General features: G+C 24.3%; 5 protein-coding genes across 5 annotated transcripts; 3 read left to right on the forward strand and 2 right to left on the reverse strand.

Annotated features, from left to right (window-relative positions):
* Window positions 1-262: 262 nt before the first annotated feature.
* Window positions 263-4708, reverse strand: PmUG01_13018400 (conserved Plasmodium protein, unknown function; the record flags this gene model as incomplete). Its single annotated transcript, XM_029007152.1, has 1 exon — window positions 263-4708. One exon carries the CDS (start codon window positions 4706-4708, stop codon window positions 263-265), a length of 4446 nt encoding a protein of 1481 aa, XP_028863570.1.
* Window positions 4709-5681: 973 nt separating this feature from the next.
* On the forward strand, window positions 5682-5909 carry TIM10 (mitochondrial import inner membrane translocase subunit TIM10, putative; the record flags this gene model as incomplete). Its single annotated transcript, XM_029007153.1, has 1 exon — window positions 5682-5909. The coding sequence occupies one exon, from the start codon at window positions 5682-5684 to the stop codon at window positions 5907-5909; it is 228 nt and encodes a 75-aa protein (XP_028863571.1).
* Window positions 5910-6744: 835 nt separating this feature from the next.
* PmUG01_13018600 (conserved protein, unknown function) lies at window positions 6745-8187 on the forward strand (the record flags this gene model as incomplete). Its single annotated transcript, XM_029007154.1, has 3 exons — window positions 6745-7797; window positions 7949-8029; window positions 8164-8187. 3 exons carry the CDS (start codon window positions 6745-6747, stop codon window positions 8185-8187), a joined length of 1158 nt encoding a protein of 385 aa, XP_028863572.1.
* Window positions 8188-8893: 706 nt separating this feature from the next.
* PmUG01_13018700 (zinc finger protein, putative) lies at window positions 8894-12004 on the reverse strand (the record flags this gene model as incomplete). The annotated part of the gene is made up of 1 exon (XM_029007156.1): window positions 8894-12004. One exon carries the CDS (start codon window positions 12002-12004, stop codon window positions 8894-8896), a length of 3111 nt encoding a protein of 1036 aa, XP_028863573.1.
* An 8071-nt stretch (window positions 12005-20075) lies between these two features.
* PmUG01_13018800 (protein phosphatase, putative) lies at window positions 20076-24251 on the forward strand (the record flags this gene model as incomplete). Its single annotated transcript, XM_029007157.1, has 1 exon — window positions 20076-24251. One exon carries the CDS (start codon window positions 20076-20078, stop codon window positions 24249-24251), a length of 4176 nt encoding a protein of 1391 aa, XP_028863574.1.
* Between the last annotated feature and the right edge of the window lie 1902 nt (window positions 24252-26153).

Genomic DNA, 26153 nt, shown 5'->3' on the forward strand with positions numbered 1-26153 from the left:
TCCACTTCACAGTTGTAATTTTTTACCGTCGTAATGTACCCATGTGCTATAACTTATTTTTTGGTATAAATTAAAAATTTATACTTTTTAATCTTTATTGTAGTTCTTGAAATATAGGCATATAAACGTAAAGTAATAGTTTATGAGGAATTGTCAAAAAAAAATATATTAAAAAGGAAGATAGAAGTGCCTCTATAACATCTATACACTTATATATACACATGCATACATTCATGTATTATATGTATGTATACTAAAACGTTTAATAATAAAAGAAGTAATTGTACAGTTCCATATCATGTAATCGAAGCAGATTCCTCATTTCAAAGTACGTTTCTGTGGAAACCGCTTGATTTCCGAGCAAATTTTTTACATTTTGTTTTTGTTTAGTACCATCTGCTAAATATTTTAAATAAGAGGGAAAGAAAAGAGCTATAAATTTTGGAGTAACAAATGTTTCAACAAAAGAAATTACTTGAGAAATATGTTCATTCCTTTTCTTATCTCCTTCAATATTTGGTTTGAAATGATAAATTATATCATAAAATATATTGAAGTAAAATCCATCATTTTGATTTATTTTTATTTTATTAAAAAGTAAGTTGTCTTTTTGGTGATTATTTAAAACATTACACTCATTTTGATATTGATTATTCCAATATTCTATAATCAATAATATGTAACAAGGAAAAAAACTAGAGAATAATTCATAATTTCCACGTAAAAAAAAGCTATATTTAGGTGTAATATCTTCAATTTTATTCACATTTTGGTTAGTTAACTTCTTAATTACAATCATAATATATCTGTCATATAGTTCTTTTCTTACTATACTGAAATGATGATAATATTTATTCATATTATTTGTTTTGAAGGTAAAAAACATTCTGACCTGGCAAGAGGGTTGTATCGAATATTCTATTTCTTGTCTTTTTTCATTTAAATCTGTGTGAAGCTTTTCAACTAATTCATTAGGCATAGAAGAATTGCCAATTACTTTTTTAGGAGTACTATTACATGTTATGTAGTATCTATACGTCAGTCTAAAATGATCGTTTATAAATCTTGTAGTCTCATCACTTAAGTTATCATAATATTTCCTCATTAACATATTTGAGCAATCATTTCCACAAAATGAGTAATCTATCATACTTAAGTTAGAAAATAACCTTGCTATATCTGATAAACTATTGTAAAAAAATAAAAAATTTTCTTTTAATAACGATAGCACTTGAAATTTTTCAGATATGCTCATCATATCTGCTTTATCATCTAGTTCCTTGAAAATATTCATGTAAATTTCCCTTTGCTTTGTTTCATCATCTGTGCTTCCGATGTTATTAACAAGGTCAGCATTATTAGAATTGCTATTATTATTACCAGTATAACTTGATAGTGCCCCCTTATTAAAATTTAAAGGGGTTGTACCCCCCGTTTGAATATTCTCCTCAGTGTTACTAATTTTTACATTATCAGCAACCGACGCGCTGTCATTTGTTGTAACCACGCTTAATGAAGATAAATAAAGAACAGTATTTGAAACATTTCCAGCTACGTATCCAATTCCACCTTCACTTTCAATTCCATTTCCATTTCCACTTACATTTCCATTCGCTTGATTTATAATATGCGCGCTGGAACTGTTAAAACCTGTATCGAAGTTTAAATGCGTTAACGAATGGAAATTATTATTTTTTGAGGACGATTTGGGGCATATGTCGCGATGCAATACTTTTTTAGCAAAACCAAATATATCATTTTGACATAAAAGAGAAATCTTATTTATTTCTTCAAGAGACATTATACTTAAGTCAGGAAATCTGTTTAAAAAATCTAATGCATTAAAACAAGATCTTACATCTCCATTACAATTATATGAAAAATTTTTTATAACTTGTTTTATATTTTTGTTCAGGTTTATCATCCTACAGTAGTATTTTTCTGATAATGTTTTTTCCAAATATAATGGATGTATTTTTTTTAATTTTATAAAATCAACATATGGAGAATGGTTTATATCAATTCCTAATAAGGTATTAACTGTTTTTATTTGTTCAAAAGAATTTATAAGAATTATCATAGGATGTATTGCATAGCATTCGAAATTTTTTCTGGGATAACTCTGCTTCACGAAATGCTTTAAATATTCTTGTTTGCAATAATTAACACGATTAAATATAAAATTCATAGAGCTGGCACAACTGTTCCTAAATTCTTCTGAATACTCCAATTCAGAAAGCGGTAATTCATCAATAATAACTGCACGGGTACTTATAAAATGTTCTTCATAATAACTTTTTTTCCTTTCCTCTTCTCTCTTTTTTTTTAAATCTATATTCATGAACTTTTTATATAAATCAGTATCCAAAATGAAGTTAATCATTTTTTGTTCAAAGTGGTTAGGTACAAGCAAATTAATTATTTTATCGATTCCCTGCTTGTATTGAACAACACCTTGAAGTATTTTTCCCTTTAACATGCTGTCTTTATTTAAGCACGAAATGATTTCTTCCAATATGTCATTACATTTGACCAAGTTACTTACTATTTTTTTGTTTAATTTATGAATTTCAATCGAATAATTTAACATTTTTTTGAGTAATTTATCCGAAAATTTTAGATTACCATTTATTAATTCTGAACTTATAAAGTAGTTTGAATCGGGTACTTCCTCCTTTATATCGTCATTGTATCCTTCAAATAGTAATTTTATATGTTCATACAAATTATTAGCAGTATTAAAATTTGAGTCTACTTTTTCCGTCGTATAATTTATAGTTGTTAGGATGCATGCCTCTCTTTCGTCGAGTAGGTATCTGCGCACCCTTAAACTTCCTTCATTCGTTCTTTTAATAGAATTATTTATCCTAATGAAATCATTCATTGCTTCTCCTTTTATGTAATTAACAAGAGTACAGTTAATTATTATTATATCTGTTAAATAATTACCTATAAATGCATTACACATAAGGAGTCCTTTGTACGTATTATTTAAATTTAGATTATTAATTAAATAAGTGCTCATATCATTTGCTATAAGCAAATCTATTGTACGCCAGGAGGAGTAACATTTGTCTGTAATTAAATTTTCTACATTTTTAAATAAACCATTATTAGCTATATTAATTAAATCAAATTCTATTTTTTTGGTAATTACATTTTTGAGCATTTCTATACGGTTGGCCCTTTTTTTTAATTTTTCATGAATATTTACGTATTCACTCAAATTGTGCTTAAAATTGATATTTTCTATTAGTCCTTTTATTATTTCTTTAGATTTATGCAATTCTATAAAATCCTTAACTTCCTTATTTAATAAATCATTGATTGGTGTAGTATTATTATCTTCACCTGCTTCTTTTGAAATATTAGAAAAAATAATTGATTCGTATATTTCTTTTATTGTCACATTATTCAATTTTTGTCTTTTAAAAACACTATTTTTGTCTAACATAAATGTATGAATGATTTCTTTTACTTTTTTTTTTTCCATTAAATAAGTTAATTCTTCTCTTAGCGCATTACATAATGCAAAATCATCATTTAATTCCCCCTTTATGTTATTGTATAATGTTAACTTATCATCTAATAATTTATTTAGCTGTTCTGACTCGATGAAATTTATATTTATTTGATCATGTAAATCGGTTAACACATTTAAGTTGGTAATTACCTGTTCACTGTAATTATCATCAACGAATAGATCAATAAGAAATTTCTTTTCTATATTGTTAGCTTCTATACAATGTTCAGAGATTTGTTTTTTTAATTTATTTGATAGAAATAAGTTCCTATTTACTTTTGTGCATATCTGATCTGCTCGTACATACTTTTTATATATTATTCTATTGGAATCGTTGGATGACACGAGTGGAATTTGGTAATATTCTTCATCACTTTCTTGTAATATATTTTTTTCTATTTTAATGAATTCAATTAATATATTTATAAATGAGTTGTACAGTTTAAAAAACCCGTTAGCTATTCTACCATTCATGTTGTTATATTCAACCAAATATTCTATTATTTCCTTTTTGAAGTTTTTATTAATAAAATCTACTGACGCCATTTCTTTAGCTTTTGCACTACCACTATTATTACTGCCACTGCTATTACCACTAATGTTATTACTACCACTATTATTGCTATTATTACCTAAATATAACTTCAGCATCTTATGTATATGACCAATTTCCCCTCTTTCCATTGTACTCCTCTTATTATTTCTAACTAAACCTGCAATTAATTTGCAGTTTTTAGATGCATTATTCCTAGATGAATCTTCTTCTTTTCTTACTTTACTTATTTTTGATTTTTCAGTATTGCCAATTTGACAGTTGGAATATAACAAGAAGTCGTTATACGGATGATAATAATAACGATTTTCTTCTTCCTCATTAATGTTTCTAACAAAATGCATATGATCTTGTAACTCTGAATCGTAATAACATTCCCTCATATTTAATTTTTGACACACATATTTTAATAATGTGGTTTTTCCACTTCCGGGTGCTCCTAATATGACACATATATTTTTTAGATTTAGCACATCTATTCTTTGACTGGTACTGCAAACGCTTTCTAACTCTTTACATAATATCGGGTCATTATTAAATTTTATTAAACTTATAAAAAAATTTAAAATTCTTAACTTGTCTTTCGGGTGTATTAATATTTCGTCAAAACTTTTCGGCATGTAATTGTGCATTTTCTACTTTTACTTGTATCATTTGAAGGGGGGTAAATTGTTCAAAAAGGGGAAGAAAAAAATGGCGATAAAGAAAAGGCTGTACTAAAAACAAATAGCGTAATGCTGCATAAAATAGAACAGCATAATAAAATACAAGATAATATAGCACAACATAATGCAATATATCATAAAACAGTACAGCATAAAATATTATAGCATAGAACAATATAGCACAAATATAATACAGTATAATATAATTTAGCATATTACAATATAGTTTAACACAATTTAAAAATATTGTGACGTTTATCCTTTTTTTTTCACAGTTACAATGAGTCTACTTTGTTGTCATATATAAATATATTCTATATATTTAAAAAATAAATTGAGCAAGAAAAAAAAAAAAGTCCATTACATCACTACAGCTTTCCGCATCGTACAAATAGAGAGTATGTGCTTTATATGTTGATAACTTTTTTTTTGTTGTTCTTTTTCTTCATTTTTTCTTTTTTTAAAATAGTCGCATTTATATTAATATTCGCTCACTTACTATAACAACAACAAAAAAAAAAAAAAAAAAAAAAAAAAAAAGAAGGAAAACATTACAAGAACAGCTGTAAATTAATTTTTTTTTTTTTTTTTTATTCATTTGAATATTCATCTTTTTATTGTTATATTACCTAAATAGAATTATGTTTTTTTTATATGTGCTTTCTTCTTAAAAACATTATATTTTCCTGAATAAGTTTATTCAAAACTTTTCATTGAACAGTAGTAATTACATTTTCAAGAGATAGGTTAGCATTAAGAGGAAAAAGTATTTTAGTTAATAAAGAAATAACCAGAATAAATACTTATACAAAAATATATATATAAGTAAATCTTTGGAGGATAATCTTTTTCTTTCAATCGCATTTTTCTTATTGTAGGGTGTGAAAAAAAAAAGAAAAAAAACGAACAAGGAACAAATATAACTATTTATAGAAACAAAATGAATGAAAATATAAGTAAAGTAAATAGCACGGTCGTTGAGCTATTGGGGATGTCTGATTTATTTAAACGAATGCAAAACACCTGTTGGGGAAAATGTATACCAGATGTAAATGATTCATTTCTATCAGTGGGTGAAACAAGTTGCGTTGACAGGTGCGTCCATAAGTATATGGAGATACATACGCTAGTTGGAAAAAATCTGCAGGAGTCTCAAATTTCGAAGTGATATATACACAAGAAAAAATCGTACCCCCGTAAACGTACATACATAGGAACATAAATATGTATAATTTCACTCCTTTGCTGTATACACTACTATATCTCATTATTATTTGATATACCTTTTCATATAATAACACACGTACACTGATCAATTTTAAAATGTTTAATTTTTTGCGCATTAACAGATTATTTAATATTCTTTATCTTGTTTTTGTTATTTTTCCTAATAACTTTGTGTTTATCAGAGGTGTGCACTTTTTATGAGTTTCTTAAAGATGTTCAAATTTAAACGCATTAGGAACTTTTTCTTTTTTTTTTTTTAAAATAACGTAAAAAAAAAAAATATATATATATAATGTAATTTGTTATTATATAACCAAACAGCATCCATCTTGCAATTTTAAAAAAACATTTTATTTTTTCGCTAATTATTAATGTGTATAGAAAAGGATGTGATATATCACAAAGCATAAGGCTAACATTACCATCTCTTAATTTTTACATCCAATGAAGTAGATATATACACGAATGTAAACATATATTCATATATATATTTATATATGCACATATATATGTGTATATATAGGTGTACAAAACTACGTACGTTTCCTGCGTATAATTTAAACTCAATTCGTTGTAAGAAACGTTAGAAGCAATTAAAATTTAGCGCCATTTCTTTTTCGTCCTACTGCTGGAGCAGCATGTTCACTCTTTAACACTTTTTTTTTTTTTTTTTATACGAGCCTACATATTCGTTTATTTATTTGTTTTTCATTTTTACTTCTTTATAAGATTGACCCATCCAACAAGTTTATTTCTAAGCTATGCTAACAAAAATGATGAAAGTTTTTTTTTTTAGATGTAATAATTTTATTCCATGTAAAAAATATGCTTTCCAGTATTTTAGTGAGAGAGAATATGAATCTAGTATTTTTAAAAAAAGCGTTCGGAAATTACTTCTTTTTTTTTATAAGGAAGTTCATCCAGACTTAACCATGAGTTTACCGGAGGAGTTAAAAAAAATTAACAATGAATCATTAAGTATTTTAAATGCATACATAGACACTTTATGTTCCTCTTCAAAAGAAGAGAATAATATATTTTTAGAAAAGAACTTAGTGTTTTTTAAAACATTTGAAAATTCTGAAAATAAGATACTTAAAGGACGGTATAAAAATATTATAATTAAATTACATTCCATATCAAGTAATTTATCAGTAGAACAGAAGGAAAAAATAACAGCAAAATTAATATATGATATTAAGAAATCTCTGGAAAAAATTAAAAATGTAAACAACTTTGATGAAAATATTGATCCATTTGATCCTATATCAAACAGTAGTAATGACCCAATTTATTCAGAAAAAAAAAAAAAAAATGATATTAATTCCATTTGGGAAGACTTAACAGAACACGTAAAAAATACAGAAGCATTATATCAACCACCGGAAGAACAAATTGAATTGATACAAAGAAGAAAAAGATATTTTTATTACATAAAGAAAAAATTAGAAGCCAAATATCAAAGAATAAATCATAAGAAAAGAAGAAAAAACAAAATACTAAAACTCAACCAAACTGCTAACAAATTAGCTCAAGAAAAATTTCCACATTATACGCAAAAAAATTATGATCAAAAAATTTATGACCAAAGCTACAAAATTATTCACAGTGGATATGACCCAAATTTAATTTTTTTTCATAAAGACATTAAAGAGGAAGAAAAACGAAGAGCAATAGAAAATCTATGTGGTATGTATTTTAAGGATGATGCGGACAAATGGTTGTTAGAAAATTGTCTCAAGTTATTAAAAAATCATCAAATACAAATTCCGCTAGTTATATACTCTAAAAAAGAGTTTTCCTTATCATCAACTTTTGGATTTATATACGTAATAGTTCCATATTTCAAAGAGAGACTTAGACAATGGGCATGCAAATGAGCTCATATGAAAATGTATAAGTATGCGTACATATATATATATATATATATATATATATGTTCTTATGACACGTGTACGTTTCCCTTTTCCCACTTTTTAGGTGCCCGTTGATTTTTGCTTGAACGACTTTTTTACGTTCCTTGAAAATAATCTTCATCAAGCGAGGTGCATTAGAAAAAAGGTTATAATAACAAAATTAAACAGAACAGAAAAAGAAAAAAAAAAAAAATAGGTGGACTGATAATTAAGTGATACTCTATAAGCATCCATGCATTATTTTATATATTTAATTTTATTTTTTATTTCTTACCTTAGGTTTTAAAAAGCTTCGACCTATGATTTTATGAAAATATGAAAAAGGAAACTTTTACCTTGCGTCAAGTTTAGAAATAACTAAAACCTTATAATTGTTTTTTTTCCATAAAACAAAAAGAGCTTAAACATATTAATTTAAAATACATTGCTTGCACCATAATCATCATCATTTATTTTATATAGATATAAAGTATGAATACATGTTTAATTTTATGAATGCTGCACACCTAAACGTACATAGGCACACACACTCATTCATCTAATTGCGTTTATAATGACGAAAAAATCCTTTCATATTATAATATGCATATATAATTTTTTTTAAGTTTATATTAATGAAACATGTATAAATCAAATGATTAAAAGCAATAATGTACGAAAAAAATTGAAAAAAAAAAAAAAAAAAGAAAAAAAAAAAAAAAAAAAAAAGCAAGAAGAAAGGATTTAAACTTTCATATATATCATCCTCTCTCTATGCAAAAACATAAACAGAAAAAGGTTTACGTTCAAAATTATTGAGCCAGCTCGTAACATCGGGTGTATAAAATATAATATATATATGTAAACATTGCTGCACATACACAAAAAAAGATACATTTTTCATATTAAAAAAAACAAAGGGACAAATAATTATGTGAAATTAAACAAAAAAAAAAAAAAAAAAATATGAATGGTATATATATTCATCATATTGGAAAAAAAGTGTACTTTTGCACATATGTACAAATTGCTACTTTGCCTTAATTGTTAAAATGTTGACAGCTTGAACTTTTTTTTGATAATCTTCATGAGATATTTTGTACACGTTCTTAATGACATCTCTACATAAAGGACAACAGGGAAAAGAGTCCTTCAATTTTAAAGAATTAAATATCATTGATCTTATACATATTTCGCAAAAGCCACCATGCATACACGGGTGTAAGACAACGTTTTTGAATCGCTCATCACAAATTTCACAATATTCTAACGTTAACAGGACTGAATTGTTCAAATTATTATTACTTTTATAAGTGTTTTCCTCATTACTACTGTTATCATTTTTCTTATTATTGTTATTCGACGATTTTTTAAAAATGCTCTTTTTATTTAAATATTTTTTGTTAAACACATTCTTTAAATTAAAGACCTTATTTTTCTTGATTCCTCGTTTTTTTTCATCCCTGTTATTATTATCATCATCATTATCATTGGCTGAGTTGGAGATACCGTTATATTTACTTTCCATCCTTCCCAGATTACTGTCTTCTTCAGTTGTTTCATGATACATATGTTCATTTACACGAACTAATGTACACTTTTTTACATTTTTTTTTTTATTTTCAATTATATAGAATTTCTTTCTTTTCGGTCTATTTGGCGGGAAATCTTCAAAATTCGTTAAGCGAACCTGTTCTAGGTATGAATCATTCAAGATATCAATAAACAATACCACAGTTGTTACAATTACTGTAATAACCGTTGCCTTACTTAAATTTAATAGAATAAAAATGCATGCGAATAATATATTTATTCCAAATAAGAACTCATATACATATTGTAAGGAATAAGATATGGCAGAACAATTATTATTATCATGTGTTACGGAATAATTCCTACATACCTTATAAAATATATAAGATATAAAACAGCATAATGACACATACCATATAAAATATTGAAAATGATAATTAAAAATGGGATCGATATCATGTAACCACCATATTATGCAACCATCACTTAATATTATTTCGATAAATAATATTGTACTAATAGACCACATATACTTGGCTAAATATTTCCTTTTACTTTCTATTGATAATCTAAAATTTCTAAAACATAAAAATAGAACAAAGTCGTACAGAATTCTAGATAAAATAAGCGCTATACGCAAACAGAAAAAAAACATGGTTAATATCAAAAATAATTTACTAACTTTCAAATGTTTTCTTGAAAATACAAATAAAAATATAAAATTATTTCCACTGTTATGAGCTTTAGTCATTATGTCTTTACATGAATATAAAATGGATTCTCTTACTCGGTAAATGAACATTTTTCTTTTTTTTAATTCATCAAACATTTTTATAGAATTTTCAATTAATTTTTCTTTTCTTTTTTTTTCATTACTTTCGCTGTGGTTATCTAATATATTCTCACATGGTACATTTAATTTGTTCATAACTGTACACATATTATTATGTAACATATAATTTCCTTTATTTATTTCTTCTGTAACCATATCATTCGTTAACATTGCATTATTCATTTCCCTTTCATCCATTTGAAACAAAAAATTATTTAAAAAGTTATTGTTATAATTAGATTCAATCAACAGTAATTGATTATCTAAAACTTTTATTCTTAATAAATTATTGTATAATAAAATGAATTCAATACTAAAAAGTGCTAGCAATAAAAAAATAAATAAAATTGTTCTAATACCTTTATTTAAATTATATTCATCTAAATTTGGTTTTAATTCATATCCTAATAATTTACCAATAAAACATCTTTGATAAAAATTTAGTTCATGCACATCATCAATTTCATATTCACTTTCATTTGCATTTGTATTGGCTTGAGCATTTCTTAAATCTCTGATTGTTAAAACATAGTAATCTAGTTCTTCTGCGTTTGATACAACTCGTCGTGAATTTCCTCTATTGTCACTTAAAACATCAACTGCATTATTAAGACTTGAAATACGTTCATTTTGTCTTTCTGTGTTTCTGATATCTTCATCGGAAACTATTTCAATAAAATTGTTGGACATGGGAGCAGTTCCATTAGGTCTATCATTCTCAGCTGGAAGAAAATCATTTACAATGTTACTGTGTAAAATACCTCCATCTTCTAAATTATTTCCCCTCAAATATAAATTTTCTGTAACGTTGGATGGTACTTCATTTATTTCCTGACGAGTTACACTTTCATTAGTTGCCGGATGGGACATATTATTCACATTTTGAAGTCTATTAGGAAAAATATTACTATCTCTTTCTTGTTCATTTTCATTTTTTCCTGAGTAATTTATGGGGCAGGAATTATCTCCCTCTCTGTAATTATCATTATTATTATCGCTACTAACATTATAATTATTGCCATTAACATTATTATAATCATTACTATTATTGTTATTATTATTATTACTGTTACTATTATTATTATTATTATTATTATTATTATTATTATTATTATTATTATTATTATTATTATTACTATTACTGTTTCGTATGTCCCTTACATAAGGATCATTTACATAAACAGTATTTATGTCATTACTAACATGATTACCTATATGGTTATTATTTAAAATTTCATTTTCACTGTTATAATTACGTTTTATGTCCATCTCGTTATTCAAACGATCTCTTGGTATATCATCATTAGCGCTGTATAAATTATTGGAGGCGACAACATTTCTATTTTCGTTGTTTATATTATTACTATTATTAATATCATTATTAGTGCTATTATTATTGTTGTTGTTACTACTGTTAATATTATTATTATTATTGCTACTGTTACAATATATGTTTTGATTATGTTCATTATTCCGAACATTCATGTATTTATTTTCGGATGCATGCAAACATATTATTTGATATTTATTTTGCAATTTCGAATTATCAATTTCTACATCACGTATTAAAGTTTTACTTAAATCACTGGAGAGCTCGTCTTCCTGCATATCATGTAAAATTACGTTACTACTCTCATCGGAACAGAATGTGTGAACTCTGTCATCTTTACTATTACTGTTAGTAATTTCATTTTCAGTTTCTAAAATATGGACGCTACAGAATATTCCCTTTTTTTTTTCATCGCTGTCATCAGTATTTTGAACATTATCTTTCATTTTTTTTTTTTTTCACTTGTATAAATTCTGAAACTGAATGAATTATTCCCCCTATTATAGGAACGAACATTCAATTTTGTATAATTGAGCTTTTCGATTTGTCTACGCTAATTTTCGATTTCATTATATGTTCATATTCACAGTACACCCACAGATATATGCATACATATATACGCAACAATATATACGAATCAATATATATGCATCAATATATACAAATCATTATATACGCATAAATATATATGCATCAATATATACGCATTAATATATACGCATTAATATATACGCATTAATATATACGCATCAATATATACGCATTAATATATACGCATCAATATATACGCATTAATATATACGCATCAATATATACGCATTAATATATACGCATCAATATATGCACATATATACATATATTTATGTATAGTCACTTTTGCAACATAATATTTTTATGTTCTGCATCCTTTAAATTGAAGATTATATTTTTGCTGGTGTATGCATTTATTTTTTTTTCACAATAAAAAGAAAAATATAAATGTATATATACATATACATATATTTATACACGATTATATTTTGTTATGAATAACAACGTTAAAATTAAAAAATCTTAACGTAATAGTTAAAAATAAGTTTAATGTTTTGTGTGTGCTTTTAATTTTTCCTTTTTTTAAAAAAAAAAAATAGATAAAAAAAAAGTAAAAACAGATTCATATATATAAATTTACATAATCACATATTTAAATGTTTTTTTCGCTTCTGCCTGAGGATATATATATATATATCGTATAACTTACACAAAAGACGAATTATTCAACTGAAAAAACAAAATCCAACAACATGCATATAGATTAATAGAAAAAAACAAAAAGAATTAAAAGCCTTTTTAAAACGACATAAAATTAGCTAAATATAAAAAATTTAATAAAATTAAAATTATGCTATTTCCTATATTTTTTCGGTCAAGCGCAATATTACGCTCTTAAAATTGTACATATATTAATATATGCATATATATATATATATATATATATATATATATATATATTTATACATTTATATATTATATAAATATATAAAGAGACTTATAAAACAAGTTCCCTTATTTATTCATTTATTTGTTCGTTTATTTTATTTTATTTTTATTTTTTTTAATTAAACATCATTGCAAACAAAATAAATTTTTAAAGGGTTAAATTTTTTTAAATTAACAGAATTCACAATGATTATATAATTTTACTTTTTCTGTACCGAATATATATTTTTATAGTCCTTCATGATATTTTCTTTATATATGAAATACGCCATAATATATTTATATATATGTAAAATAAATATTATAATACCACAATTTTTTTTTTAAAATAATATTATAATTGTTCCATAAGCATAAATATATAATTATGTGGGTACGGCCATCAATTTATGGTATGCATTAATATTTTTTTAATTTAATTTAAAAAAAAATTACTATAAAAAAAAAATGTATTTCTTGTTATAATAAAAAATATTTATTTTTTTAAAACTTTTTCGTTTTATGTATGAATTTACTATAAAATAGCTAAATTGAAAGAAAAACGTAACTTTCCTCTTTCCATTTTTTAAAAAAAAAAAACAGCAAAGAGCATTTGCATTTATAGCTCAAATGCATATAGTTCATATTGTATTATGTATGCCCAATATATTATACACTATATATATATATATATAAGGATATAATTCCCTTTTTTAATCGTGGCTTTTCTCCTTTGTATTAACAGCTTTTAATAATATTAAAAAAAAATTAAATAAGAAAAGCTTGTAAAATAATTATTTATAATATTTTTTAATGTTTTGGTATTTTCAAATTTTTTTTTTTTTTTTTTAATTTTTATTGCAATTTGCGTGTTATGAATAAAATCAGTTTGCGATAGAAGTACTAGAATTAACCTCATGGAATTTTTAACTCCATTTAAATGAATAACAAATATTTTTAACGTAGTTTTATGTGTATTTTTAATAAAATTTGAGTTTAATTATATACATTATTGTATTATATTAATTTATATTTTTGGACGTAATATGGATATATATTTAGAAGTATATAATGTATATATGTACTTACTAAAAAATAGGATAGTTTTTCCCCTTTAAAAAAAATTATTTACCAATATAATAAGGAATATTCAATTTCCGCACAATGTAATGAAATTATGCCATATATCCCATTTTGATTGTACATATATATATTATAAAGATATATTTAGTAGCAACATAATTGCTTTAAAAAAAAATATTGTAATCAGTTTGCTTTCTACATCTTTAATGAGTTTGTAGGGGAACATTACAAAATCATTACATATATTTTAAGGATACTCCTTTACCCCAAACACTTGTTAACATATAAAAATGTGAAAACATATGAATAATGAATTAATTTAAAAATGATGTTATGGGGATCTAATAAAGTAGATATATAGATATAGTTCTTAAGAAAACCAGCTTATTAACATATCTTACACTTTGAAGATAAAAAAGAATGTATGATCAAACTTAACTTTTGTGTATACTTTTTTTAGGAAACAAATTTTATCCTTTCAATAAATGCTATTTCTGTACAATATGTGAATATATAATTATTCTTACGAAATGAAATAAAATCTTAAGGAAAGGTCGTATATATATATATATATATATATATACTTATGTATTTACGTATATACATGTGTACATATAGGTGTACGTGGAGAATACATATTATTTATGTTGGTTGATTTATTAGCACATTTTTACATAAAACAATTCCAGTCTCATGCATATAATGGGTTAAAGAAACATATGAACATTTTGTACTTTAAATTCTCATTTTTACTCCATTAAATCATTTGTTTAAATAAGAATTTTTTTTTTATACAAAAATGTTTTAAATATCTAATTCGAAACATATTTCTCATAGTTGTCTTTACCTATTGCACATACCACCATTGGATATTTAAAAAAAAAAAAAAAAAAAAAGGCAGTCTTTTATGCACGTATTATTTTGCGTGAATTTTTTTTTCATGTTTAAAATTGTGGAAATATAATTTAAAACGAACCTTTGAAAAGATAAATATATACCTTTTTTTATATAGACACATAAATCTTAAATTATTTTTACATATTTAAGTTCTGTAAGATAAATATACGTATGTACACTTTATTTGATCATCGTTATAATTAACTTTATGTCATGCATACAGTTTCATAATAAGGGCCAAAAAGGATCTTTTGGTTGAGGCATTTACCATATGTGTTTTACCCTAGAAAAAATTAAGAACTTTTCTGTTTTCATCTTAAAAGCTATATATGTAAAACAAAAACAAAAAAAAAAATAGTAAGCACTTTTCTTAAAGATAGCTTTAAATATCAACGAATTAACTGATGTTTGTATTTTTGAATATATATTACAAATGAAAAAAAGCTCTTTTATTTATATGAAAATGTTTGGAACATTAAAAAGAGAATTTGTATTATCCATATAGTATTGCCTTCTCTAAAATATATCTTTTAAGTACCTTTACAAGCTATTCTGAAAATGCGCTTCCGTGACGTGCTTTGAATTGTGCGTACAAACAAGTATGTGTAATATATATATGTGAGTATATACCCATACATATTTACGTGTGGTGTTGCCTTTATCTCCTGTTCATGTGAGCAAATGCAAGCGCATTTGTGACTAGCAAATTTACATTAACATGTTACTTTAGTAAATGCTACAGGTTATAAACAAAAAAAAAAGATAAAGAAAATTAGTTAATAAATAAATAAATAGATAAGTTAAAATAAACGTACTTGGAGCAGTGAGGATAAAAAATAAAAAAGAACTATAAAAGGCATTTTATAAATTACAGAATGTGTTGCACTTTTGTACAAATTTATAACAGCCCTCATGATTACATGCATATACATACATATATATATGTATGAATACACCTCTAACGCTGAAAAGCCCCCTTAACCATAGCACAAGATACAATTAATTTTCGTTGAAAGATTGTTAATGTAAGTAAAAAAAAAAAAAAAAATTTCCGTTTCAATTGTCTTAAAAAAAGGTATCTTTCAACCAAGTGCAATATTTACTGATTAATGGGAAGTGCAAAAAATTACAAAAAAAAATAAAAAAAAAGAGAAGAAGAATGCCTTTTAAAAAATTAAAGGAAGCGTTATAATTTTATGTATGTGCACCTTTTGCTTCTAGACAAGTACCCTAAAAGTTCTATTGTTCTTAACTCCCTTTAAAGAGCTTCTGCATAATTGTTTTTCCAGAATTTATATTATTTTAATAAAATGAACATTTTCTCTTTTCATGCATTGTAAAGGTGCAATAGGTATAAAAGGAATTATTAATTCTCCCTTGACATGCCGCTCTTCACGTTTTTTTAAAAAGTTAACTAAAAAACAAAAAAAATTATTAGATAATGGGCACCTTTATTTTTATTAAGACTAAAAAAACAAATCATCTTTAACTGAGTAAGTTTTTTTTCGTTTCTACGAATACTAATATGAAAAATCAAAGTTTATTTAAAAAAGATTTTCCTTACAAGTAAAATATAAAAAGGAAAAATAATGATCACATATGTTAATAATCATAAGCAATATATGCATTTTTTTTAAACAAAGTTAAAAGTTTAAGACTTGCAAAATAAGGCACATAAACAAAAAAAAATGTATAGCACTTTATGCAAGAAAGAATGGCTTCAAGTAGGAGTTAACAAAAAAAAAAAAAAAAAAAATATAATTATAAAAATGTATCTTTTTAAAAAAAAAAAGCAACAATTTGGTGAAATCTTGTAATAAATATTACAACAGTGACGTTTGCAAAAATGTAAACTTTCTTAGTACACCTTCATACAAGTTCATATGTAGGTACTGTAAAAGCAATATTTGCGAAACTAGCTCAAATTGAAAAATAACAATATTATGGGAAATTTGTTATAACGGGGAAACTTAACACTTTTATTTTTCGATATTTAAATATTGCCAAATTCATTTTTATATTTTAAATTACATAATTTATATTATCTCTATTTCAACGTAAGAGTAACGATCAAGATTTCCACTCCTTTATGCACGTATGTACTTATTCAGATGATGGAATTTTTGTTAAGTTTTTTTTTTTTTTTGTTTAGAAGGCTCTAAAAAAAATTGTATTCTTATTATGTACGTATGCTTATGTATATGATCAACAGTTAAATTCATAATTAATAAGGAAAAGAATTCCAATTGAAACATATAGAAGTACACATTTTTATGGAATTATCAAATGGTTAACTTTTCATTTTTTTTCTAAAGAAATCTAAGACATTCTATGTATGCACCATAATGCATATTTCGAGTGAAACAAATAAGGAATATATATTTTTTTTTTTTCCTGCTCCATTTTACTGTTGAAAATTATGGGAATACGAAAATATAAAATTGCGAAATTGTGCTTTGAACGAGAAAAAAAAAAAAAACGTATTTATAGGTATTTATATGTATATATATACATGTGTGTGCACATAATGTATATATATAAATATAATACATACAAATTATTACTTATCCCCTAAGATGAATTACAAGAATGAAATAATATAAAATAAAACATTTTCTCAAAAAAATTACAGGAACATTCTTAAAAAGACAATATTTTACATAAATATTTTTTGTATAGAAGAGTAAAATAAAATTTTCCAAATTAAATATAGTAATTAAATTTTTAATCAGTTAGGTATATTTTTATTATGCTAGTGGACATACGTACATATAATTTAGGTACACCAATGTTTGACATGTTATATAGCATTTTTTTTTTTTTCTTGTTTTCCTTAATCTTTTTGTAATTAAAATACTATATATTAATAATACTATGGTTACAAAAAAGGCATACATATACATATATACATAAGTATATATATATAATCATTTTTATTTTTCATAGATTTATATATAAGCAAAATAATTCATGGTTGGATTATAACAATTTACACATAGTTCACACGAATAAATTACATAAATGCACGTGCAAATTTTTCCTTACATGTATAAACAGCTACGCATGAAAATTTAAATAAATGTGTAAGGGTAAATCATTTTTCACCATATACACGATATAAACAAGCATACATATGTGTACATATATACGTGCATATATGTATACATACGTTTCATTTTTTTGTTTAATGCACAATAAAAAAAAAAAGTGCAAGTTCATTACTTCTTTTTTTATAAAATGTAAAAAAAGTATTTTTTCTTTATACAAATTTGTAAAACAAAAAAAAAAAAAATAAATACAAATACAAATGCGAACACAAATTCAAATATTTGCGTAACCCCCTAAAAAATTATACTGATGTCAAAGAAAAAAAAAAATTTTAATTATCAAATAATAGAAAAATTTTTACACTAAATTAAAAAATATATATATATAATGTACTTAAGCATTAAAAAAAAAAAAAAATTAAATATATATGCACCATAATTTTTTTACATGTAATTAAATAAAATTGTAAACCTTATGTATTACTAATTGACAGTAACACTTACATATTACATACATTATATATATATATATATTTATAATTATGTTCTTTATAATAATGTATATACATTTATAAACATATATACATATATATATATACATATACATGTATACATACGCATAGAAATAAAGTGTACGTCACATAATTAAAAAATTTTTACGAAGAGAAAAAATAAACCCTTTATAAATTTTTTTAAAAAAAAATTCATTCAAAATATTTTTGCTTTTATGTATCATTCTTTATTTTTTTTTTTTTTTTAATTTATAAATTTTTTTATTAATATTGTTATAACTATTTTTATAACAAATTATACGAACATTTAATTTTTTTTTTAGTAAAAAAAAAAAAATTAAATATATTTTGTGTGCTTTGTATTTTTTTTTTTTTTTCTGAGTAAAATGAACTACATTAAAAAAAAATTATAAACACAAAGCACGTAAGAAAAAAAAAATATGAATTGAATACACTTACTATTTTTTTAACGTTTTAGTAAGCTGATGAAAATAAGTATTATACATATGAATATATATGTATACAAAATATAAATATAAATATATATATATATTTTCGCATATATGTAGATAATATATAAATAAACATACATACTACAGGCAAAAAAAAAAAAAAAAAAGTGAAAAAAGAAAAATGAAAAAAATTAGAAGATATATGTTAAATTAACATTTACAGGAGAAATTAATATATATATATATATATATATATATACTACGTATATGTGTGTTAATATGTTTTTATATTTACATTTATGCATTTATATTTACGTTTGTGTATATGTGATACTTATAAATTAATTATAAATGCGCCGTAGGTGAAGGACTTTTGAAATAACTAAATAATTGTATAGTAATACGCATTGCACTAAAAATATAGAAGTGTTATACTGTAATTAAATTAATTAGTTATGAATTAATTTATTCATTAACTTTCCTCTTTTTTTTGAACATAAATTGAAATATATTGAAGTATACATACGTACATATATATATATGAATATATGTGCGGATGTACACCTAAATGAATCTGAAATTAAATTAACAAAATACGTTAAAAATATAAAGCAATAATACTGCACAAAAGAAAAAAAATTGTGCACACGGAATTTATGTATCATATATATATATTATTTTCGTATTGATTTTTGAAACATGTTTTAGCGAAGCATATTATAGTGTATATATATATACGTGTAGATATATATGTGAAGATAAATAAATAATAAACACTTTATATATGTGTTCTTATATTTTTCTGTTTTTTAAAGGGCATATTTATGTATATGTATGTTTAGGTATTTGTATACATATATATATATATATATATATATGTACGCTAAATTCAACTTAAATTTGATATTCTATATTTGAGTTTATGATATATGTAATACGTATGTATATATATATGTACGGGTATTTATATGTTCATGCATGCACACTTATGTATATGTTTGCATTTGCGCATACTTATACATCTGTGTATATATAATCAAATAACATTTTACGTATATTCATTCTAAAATGGAATTCCTAAGCAATATATATGATAAAGTTTTATCAGGTTATGTATTTACCGATGTGTTTAAATATAAAACATGGCAAGAGAATATTATAGGAAAAGACAGAAATAATAACAGCAATAGTAGCAACAATAATAATAGTAATAATAACAATATTAATAGTAGCAATAATAACAATAATAATAATAACAGTAGTACCAGTAATAATGATGCTAATTATGTAAAAAAGAATTTGGAAGAAATATTAGGAACATTTTTAAAGAATGGGAAAATATCCCATTCTTTATGGGCTCAACATAAAATGTTTATAGGAGATGAAGGTATATATCTCTTAGGAGAAGTTATAACCATATGTCAAATAGTAGAGTTTATAGATTCAGATGATATTGAAGAAGTAAAAAGTAATGAAGAATTTAAAAAAAACATCTTAGAAGAATTAAATAGAAGGATACTTTTAAAAAAAAAAACCGAAATGTTAGAAGAAAAAATCATTTCAAATATATCTATGTGTAATAACAATGGTAATTTCGATGATTTTGATGATGATGACCATGGCGGAGGTGGCGGAGGGAAAGAAAATGAAGAAGAAGAAGATGATGATAATAATAATAATAACAGTAACAATAACGATAATGATAATGATAGTATTAATAAAAATGATAGTAATAATAACAATAGTAATAGTAGACACAATAAGAGTAATAATCATAACAAAAGTAATAATAATAATAATAATAGTACGAATAATGGTACTAATGATAGTAATAATAAAGATAAAACAAAAATAGGTGATAAGAGTGTGGTGTCAAATTTCGTTGAAATGCTGTGTGCAGGAAAAACGAATAAATTTGGTTTTTGTGAATATGATCAAAAATTTAATAATAAATATATTTTAAATAATAGTAGTAATGATCGTAAATCTTCGAAATCTGTAGAGCATTGTATATTACCATTTAGTGAGGATTACGAACATAAATATGTTTGCTTATTACTTAATCATTCTGGAACACAAGAAGCTAGAATATTACGTTTTAGTAAAGATTGTATTAATACAAACAAATTATTAGATACATTAAAAGGAACAGTAATATTCTTAAATGAACTTCGATTCTTATTTAAATTTTTCAGATCACAAGTTGTTTTAAAAAATAGAATTTACGGAGAATTTTGTGCATATATTAAATTTCATAGGAGTGATCCGAATTTTAGTGGAACTAAAGCCATGAATGAATTTTTTAATTCCTTAAATGATAGTGCTTTGAAGCAATTATTTTTTGGTTTAAATGAACAGAATTTAAATTTATTAGAAGAAGCTATTTCATATTGCCCCATTGCAACCTATTCATTTTTTAAAAATATAAAACTTCTTAAAAAAATAAATGTGAATGCTACTAGACGAACATGGAAAGCAGTTTGTGGCTTGCAAAGGTTATATAAAAATTTAAAAAAAGTAAAGGAGAAATTGTCTTTAGAAGAAACGAGATTCAATTCGAATGAACATATTAGCTTATCACCCAACAGACATAGCCCCGTGAATAACGAAGACACGTTGCTATTGCGTCCACAAGGTAACAATATAAATTCGAACGAAATGAAATTAATGCATACAAAAGAGTTAAATTTTAAACGTAGTAGTATTGTTAGTGCTACAACCAATAACAATAATAGTAATTACAACAGTAGTACCAATAGCAACTATGGTATTACTATAGGCAATAAAAAAGTTAAGAACGATTTACTTTCTGAACATTCAGATAATAAAGAATATTATTATGATAAAATATGTAATAATTCATTAGATTTATATAATGAAGAAAAAATATCTAAAAATTATGAAATAAATAAATTAAATAACACTTGTTTATATATTACCTCAGACGAAGAGAGCTTACATATTGGAAGAAATAATTTAAACGCGAAAAATGAATTAGTGGAAACAAGGGAAATGATAGACAATAATAATAGGACATTATATGATGAACACAATAAAATGGTAATAGATGATAATTATAAAACTACGAATGAAATAGGCAAAACATTAAATGAAAGTAAACTAGTTAGAGAGAATTCTTTAGATGATTTAAGAGTTAATATGGTCAAACTTTTCAAAACTTACGGAGGACAATGTCGTATAGGAAAAGTCCAAGGTAGATGTGAGGATGCTACGTTTCAAACAGATATACCACCTACATTTGGAATATTTGATGGTGTTGGTTCATGGAGTCTAGAAGGAATAGATGCATCTAAATTTTCCATAGGTTTATCATTAGCTTGTCAAAGAGAAGCTGAAAAATTATCCAAAAATTTAAATGGTTATGCAAAAGTATCATATAATACTATAATTAGATCGAAGTTATTATTAAAAAATTCATTAGAAAGTGTAAAAAAAGAATATGCCGATGCGTATGGTAGTTCCACAGCCATAGTAGGTATATTAGATGAGTATACCGGAAAGTGTGGTATATCGTCGCTAGGAGATAGTGTATGTATGATATTGCGAAGAGAATTTTTACCTGGTGATATCAATTTTGAAAGGGAAACATACCCAAAATTTCCTGTTGAATCCTTTTTATATTTTAATACAAAAGGAAGAAATCCTTCAATTGTTCGAAAAATTATTTGGAAAACTACTGATCAGAAATGGGAGAACGGAGCACCATATCAATTATCAAATTTACCGGACCGTAGTCAATGGAAAGATTTAGAAAATAGAGGATTACATAGTTTTGTGAAAATATTAGAAAAGGTAGATATCGATGGTGATTCACCTGATATGGCATTGTCACCACCTTCAGAAATATTATGTATGCCTGGAGATTTAATATTATTAATGAGTGATGGCGTTAGTGATAATTTATTTGATGAAGAAATAGAAGCTTATTGTACGTTTGCAATAAGTCCAGAAGAAGCATGTGAATTAGGAGATCCTAGTGTATTTACACCTGCACAAGATATAGCGTATTCAATTACAAATATTGCTAAAAGAAGAAGTGGCGATAAACTTCATTGTAAACCATTTTATCCTTTTCTTGGAAAATATAGAGAACCTAATAAAATATACAAAGGTAATAAAGTAGATGATATTTCTTGTGTAGCTATATGGGTTGTTTGTGAAACAGAAGAAAGTGTAAAGAATTTTGCAACAAATCCAACAGAACCATCTATACTAGAAACGGATAAATATTATTCGAATAATTATTTTCAACATTTTAATAAAATTACGGATATGTGTACACCAACTAAGACTTTCATTAAAGAAAAAAATAAAATTGATCGTGTCAATTTACAGCATGGAAAAATTGATTCCACACAAGGTTCATTATTAGAGGATAATTACTCGCATTCGACAAGTCCAAATATGTCAAACCAATTTACAGCTAACTTTTTCGATTCTTCGGAAACACCTATAAAATTTAGTACAATGGATGAAAATAAATATCAAGATTTGAGTGATATTGTATTGAAGGATGTAGATGATGGGGAGGAGGAACAGGAGGAAGAAGCAGAAGATGCGGACTGTCACAATGTGAATGATGATTCACGAAATAGAAAAGCTTCAGATCGACATAACAGAATTAATGAGGCACATGGAGAGGAAAGGTTTGATGGGAATTTTTGTAGTTCAGACAAATTTGTTGAAGATATGGACCTGATGAGAACTCCCAATAGTAACAGTATAAAATCCCTATTCAAAGATCAAATTTTTGATCGTGATGATTTTGACCATACACCTAAACAGCGAATAACAGACGAACATTTAGATGAACATATAGAAAGAATAAATAATATGTATATAAAAACTCCAATACTGCATATTGATCAAACGTTTAAAGGGAATAAAGGTAGTATAAAACAAAATAAATCTACTAACAAATGTAAAATTAACAAAAAAACAGAACAAAATATAATACAAAATATGATGCATTTTGAAACTCCGAAAAAGCAAATTGTGAGGATAAGGGAAAAATCAAATTTAGTTACAACTGTTAATGACAGTACACTAATGAATTCATTTATAAATAACGAAACACCCGTTAAATCATTTAGTTCTAAAGATACATCATTAAAAGTAGATAAAAAAATTTCAAAGGCTAAAAGAAAATCTTTATTTAGTTCAGATAAAATTGAGTCACCAAACAAAATAGGGCACACAAGAAAGCGCAACAAAAAATCGTAGTAAAAAAAATTTGTAGTAAAAAAAAGTTGTGGTAAAAGAAAATTATTAACTGATGACTAATTCAAAATTTGACCAAAAAGTATACAGGAAATGGTAAAATTTAATTTTTTTTTTTTTCGCACCACATTTTATAAAAGACAAATATGTATTTGCATTTATATGTTTTTGCCTATATATATGAATATATGTATACATATATACAGGTTAAAATATTTATGTATTTAAACTTTTGTAGGATAATGTATATGAATATTTTTTTTTTTTGAAGTCTATCCATATTTGCTTTCATAATAATATAGCTTGTATAGTAGGAAAAAAAAGAAAAGAAAAACGTATGTATTTGTATATATATATATACATGCATATATATTTGTGTTTTAAAAATTTGGCCATAATATAATGTAGTATGTATATATATATATATATATGTGTGTATAGATATATGTATGTGTATGAACGATAATCTACACATATTAGTGATAGACGTTCATGTAAGTAAAGGAAGAAAAATATGTATATGGGTATGCACAAATATATACCGTACACATATATATATGTATACATATAAGCGTAGCGACATGTATATAAATATATATATATATATATATATATATAGAAGTACATGTATGTAATAATTTCCAATTATTAGGTTTTGTGAAGTATGTATATATATATTATTATAAAATTAAAATATTGTAAAAATAATTTATATATATAATATACATTTATTTAGATATATTTTTTATGCTTTAAAATTTATTTTTTATTGTAAAATTTTTTTAGAATTTACATAATTTCTTAAAAATGATATTAATAAAGTTTCATAAGCTAGTATTTCTTAACTTATATATGTATATGCCATATATCGTACATGCCATATTTTATTGTTATTAATTTTGCTTTTATGTGATGTAGTTTTTATATTTTAAAAAGTATGTTTTAGAATAATAGAGGGATATTCCAAAAATTTAACGTATTTTTTAAGTAAAACTTATTATTAGTGTCCCTACGCCTTTTCTGTATATGTATGTATATGCATTATGTATATGATACCACGTTACAGTGTTTAAGAATAAATAACACACTTTGAATGAAAAATTTTAGTTGCAAAAAATATATATTGGATTGTGTTCATATGCAACGGTATATCCCGTTTTTTTCGAATAAATCAATAATAATAATTTTTTATTATTATTATTATATTATTTTTTATTGTTTTAAAATTGCTCACAAAAAAAAATTATTTAAAAAAAAAGTGCGGGAAAACCTGGAGCAGTATGTTTAAAGAAACCATAAAAAGTGTGTCTATGATTTGTATATTAATAATATGTACAATACATACATACATGGATACACACATATTGCAACCTTATATTATTGCATACTATTCATTTTTTCATTCATGTTTATCAAACTCATTTTTTTTTTTCTGAATTAAAATATGAAATAATTTTCACATGTATATATATATAATATTTAAATTTTTTAATTTGAAATCGCAACTGTTATTATTTTACCGAACTCATTAAATCTTTATTATACCTTAAAAAAATTAAAAAAAAAAAACGTTCACATAATCATGTGCAGTAAAGATGTAATAACAATAAATATAATATTATCGTACGCTAATGATATTGCCTATATCTTTTATTAAGTGAATGAAAAGCAGCTTATACACTTTATTAATTCTGGTTGTAACTAGTTTTTCATTTTTATGTAATATTATATATATGTATGTATATATATATATGTATGTATGTAGACATCAAAATGCAGTAACGTTGGATATTATCATGCTAAGGAAAAGCAGAGTATTTTCGTGAATGCCCTTCTCTTCAATAATTTTTAGAAGTACTTTCTTTTTGTTATATAAAACGTTAAAACAGTTTAAAAGGAAAAAAA

The sequence above is a fragment of the Plasmodium malariae genome, assembly GCF_900090045.1.
Source record: "Plasmodium malariae genome assembly, chromosome: 13".
Taxonomy (NCBI): Eukaryota; Apicomplexa; class Aconoidasida; order Haemosporida; family Plasmodiidae; genus Plasmodium; species Plasmodium malariae.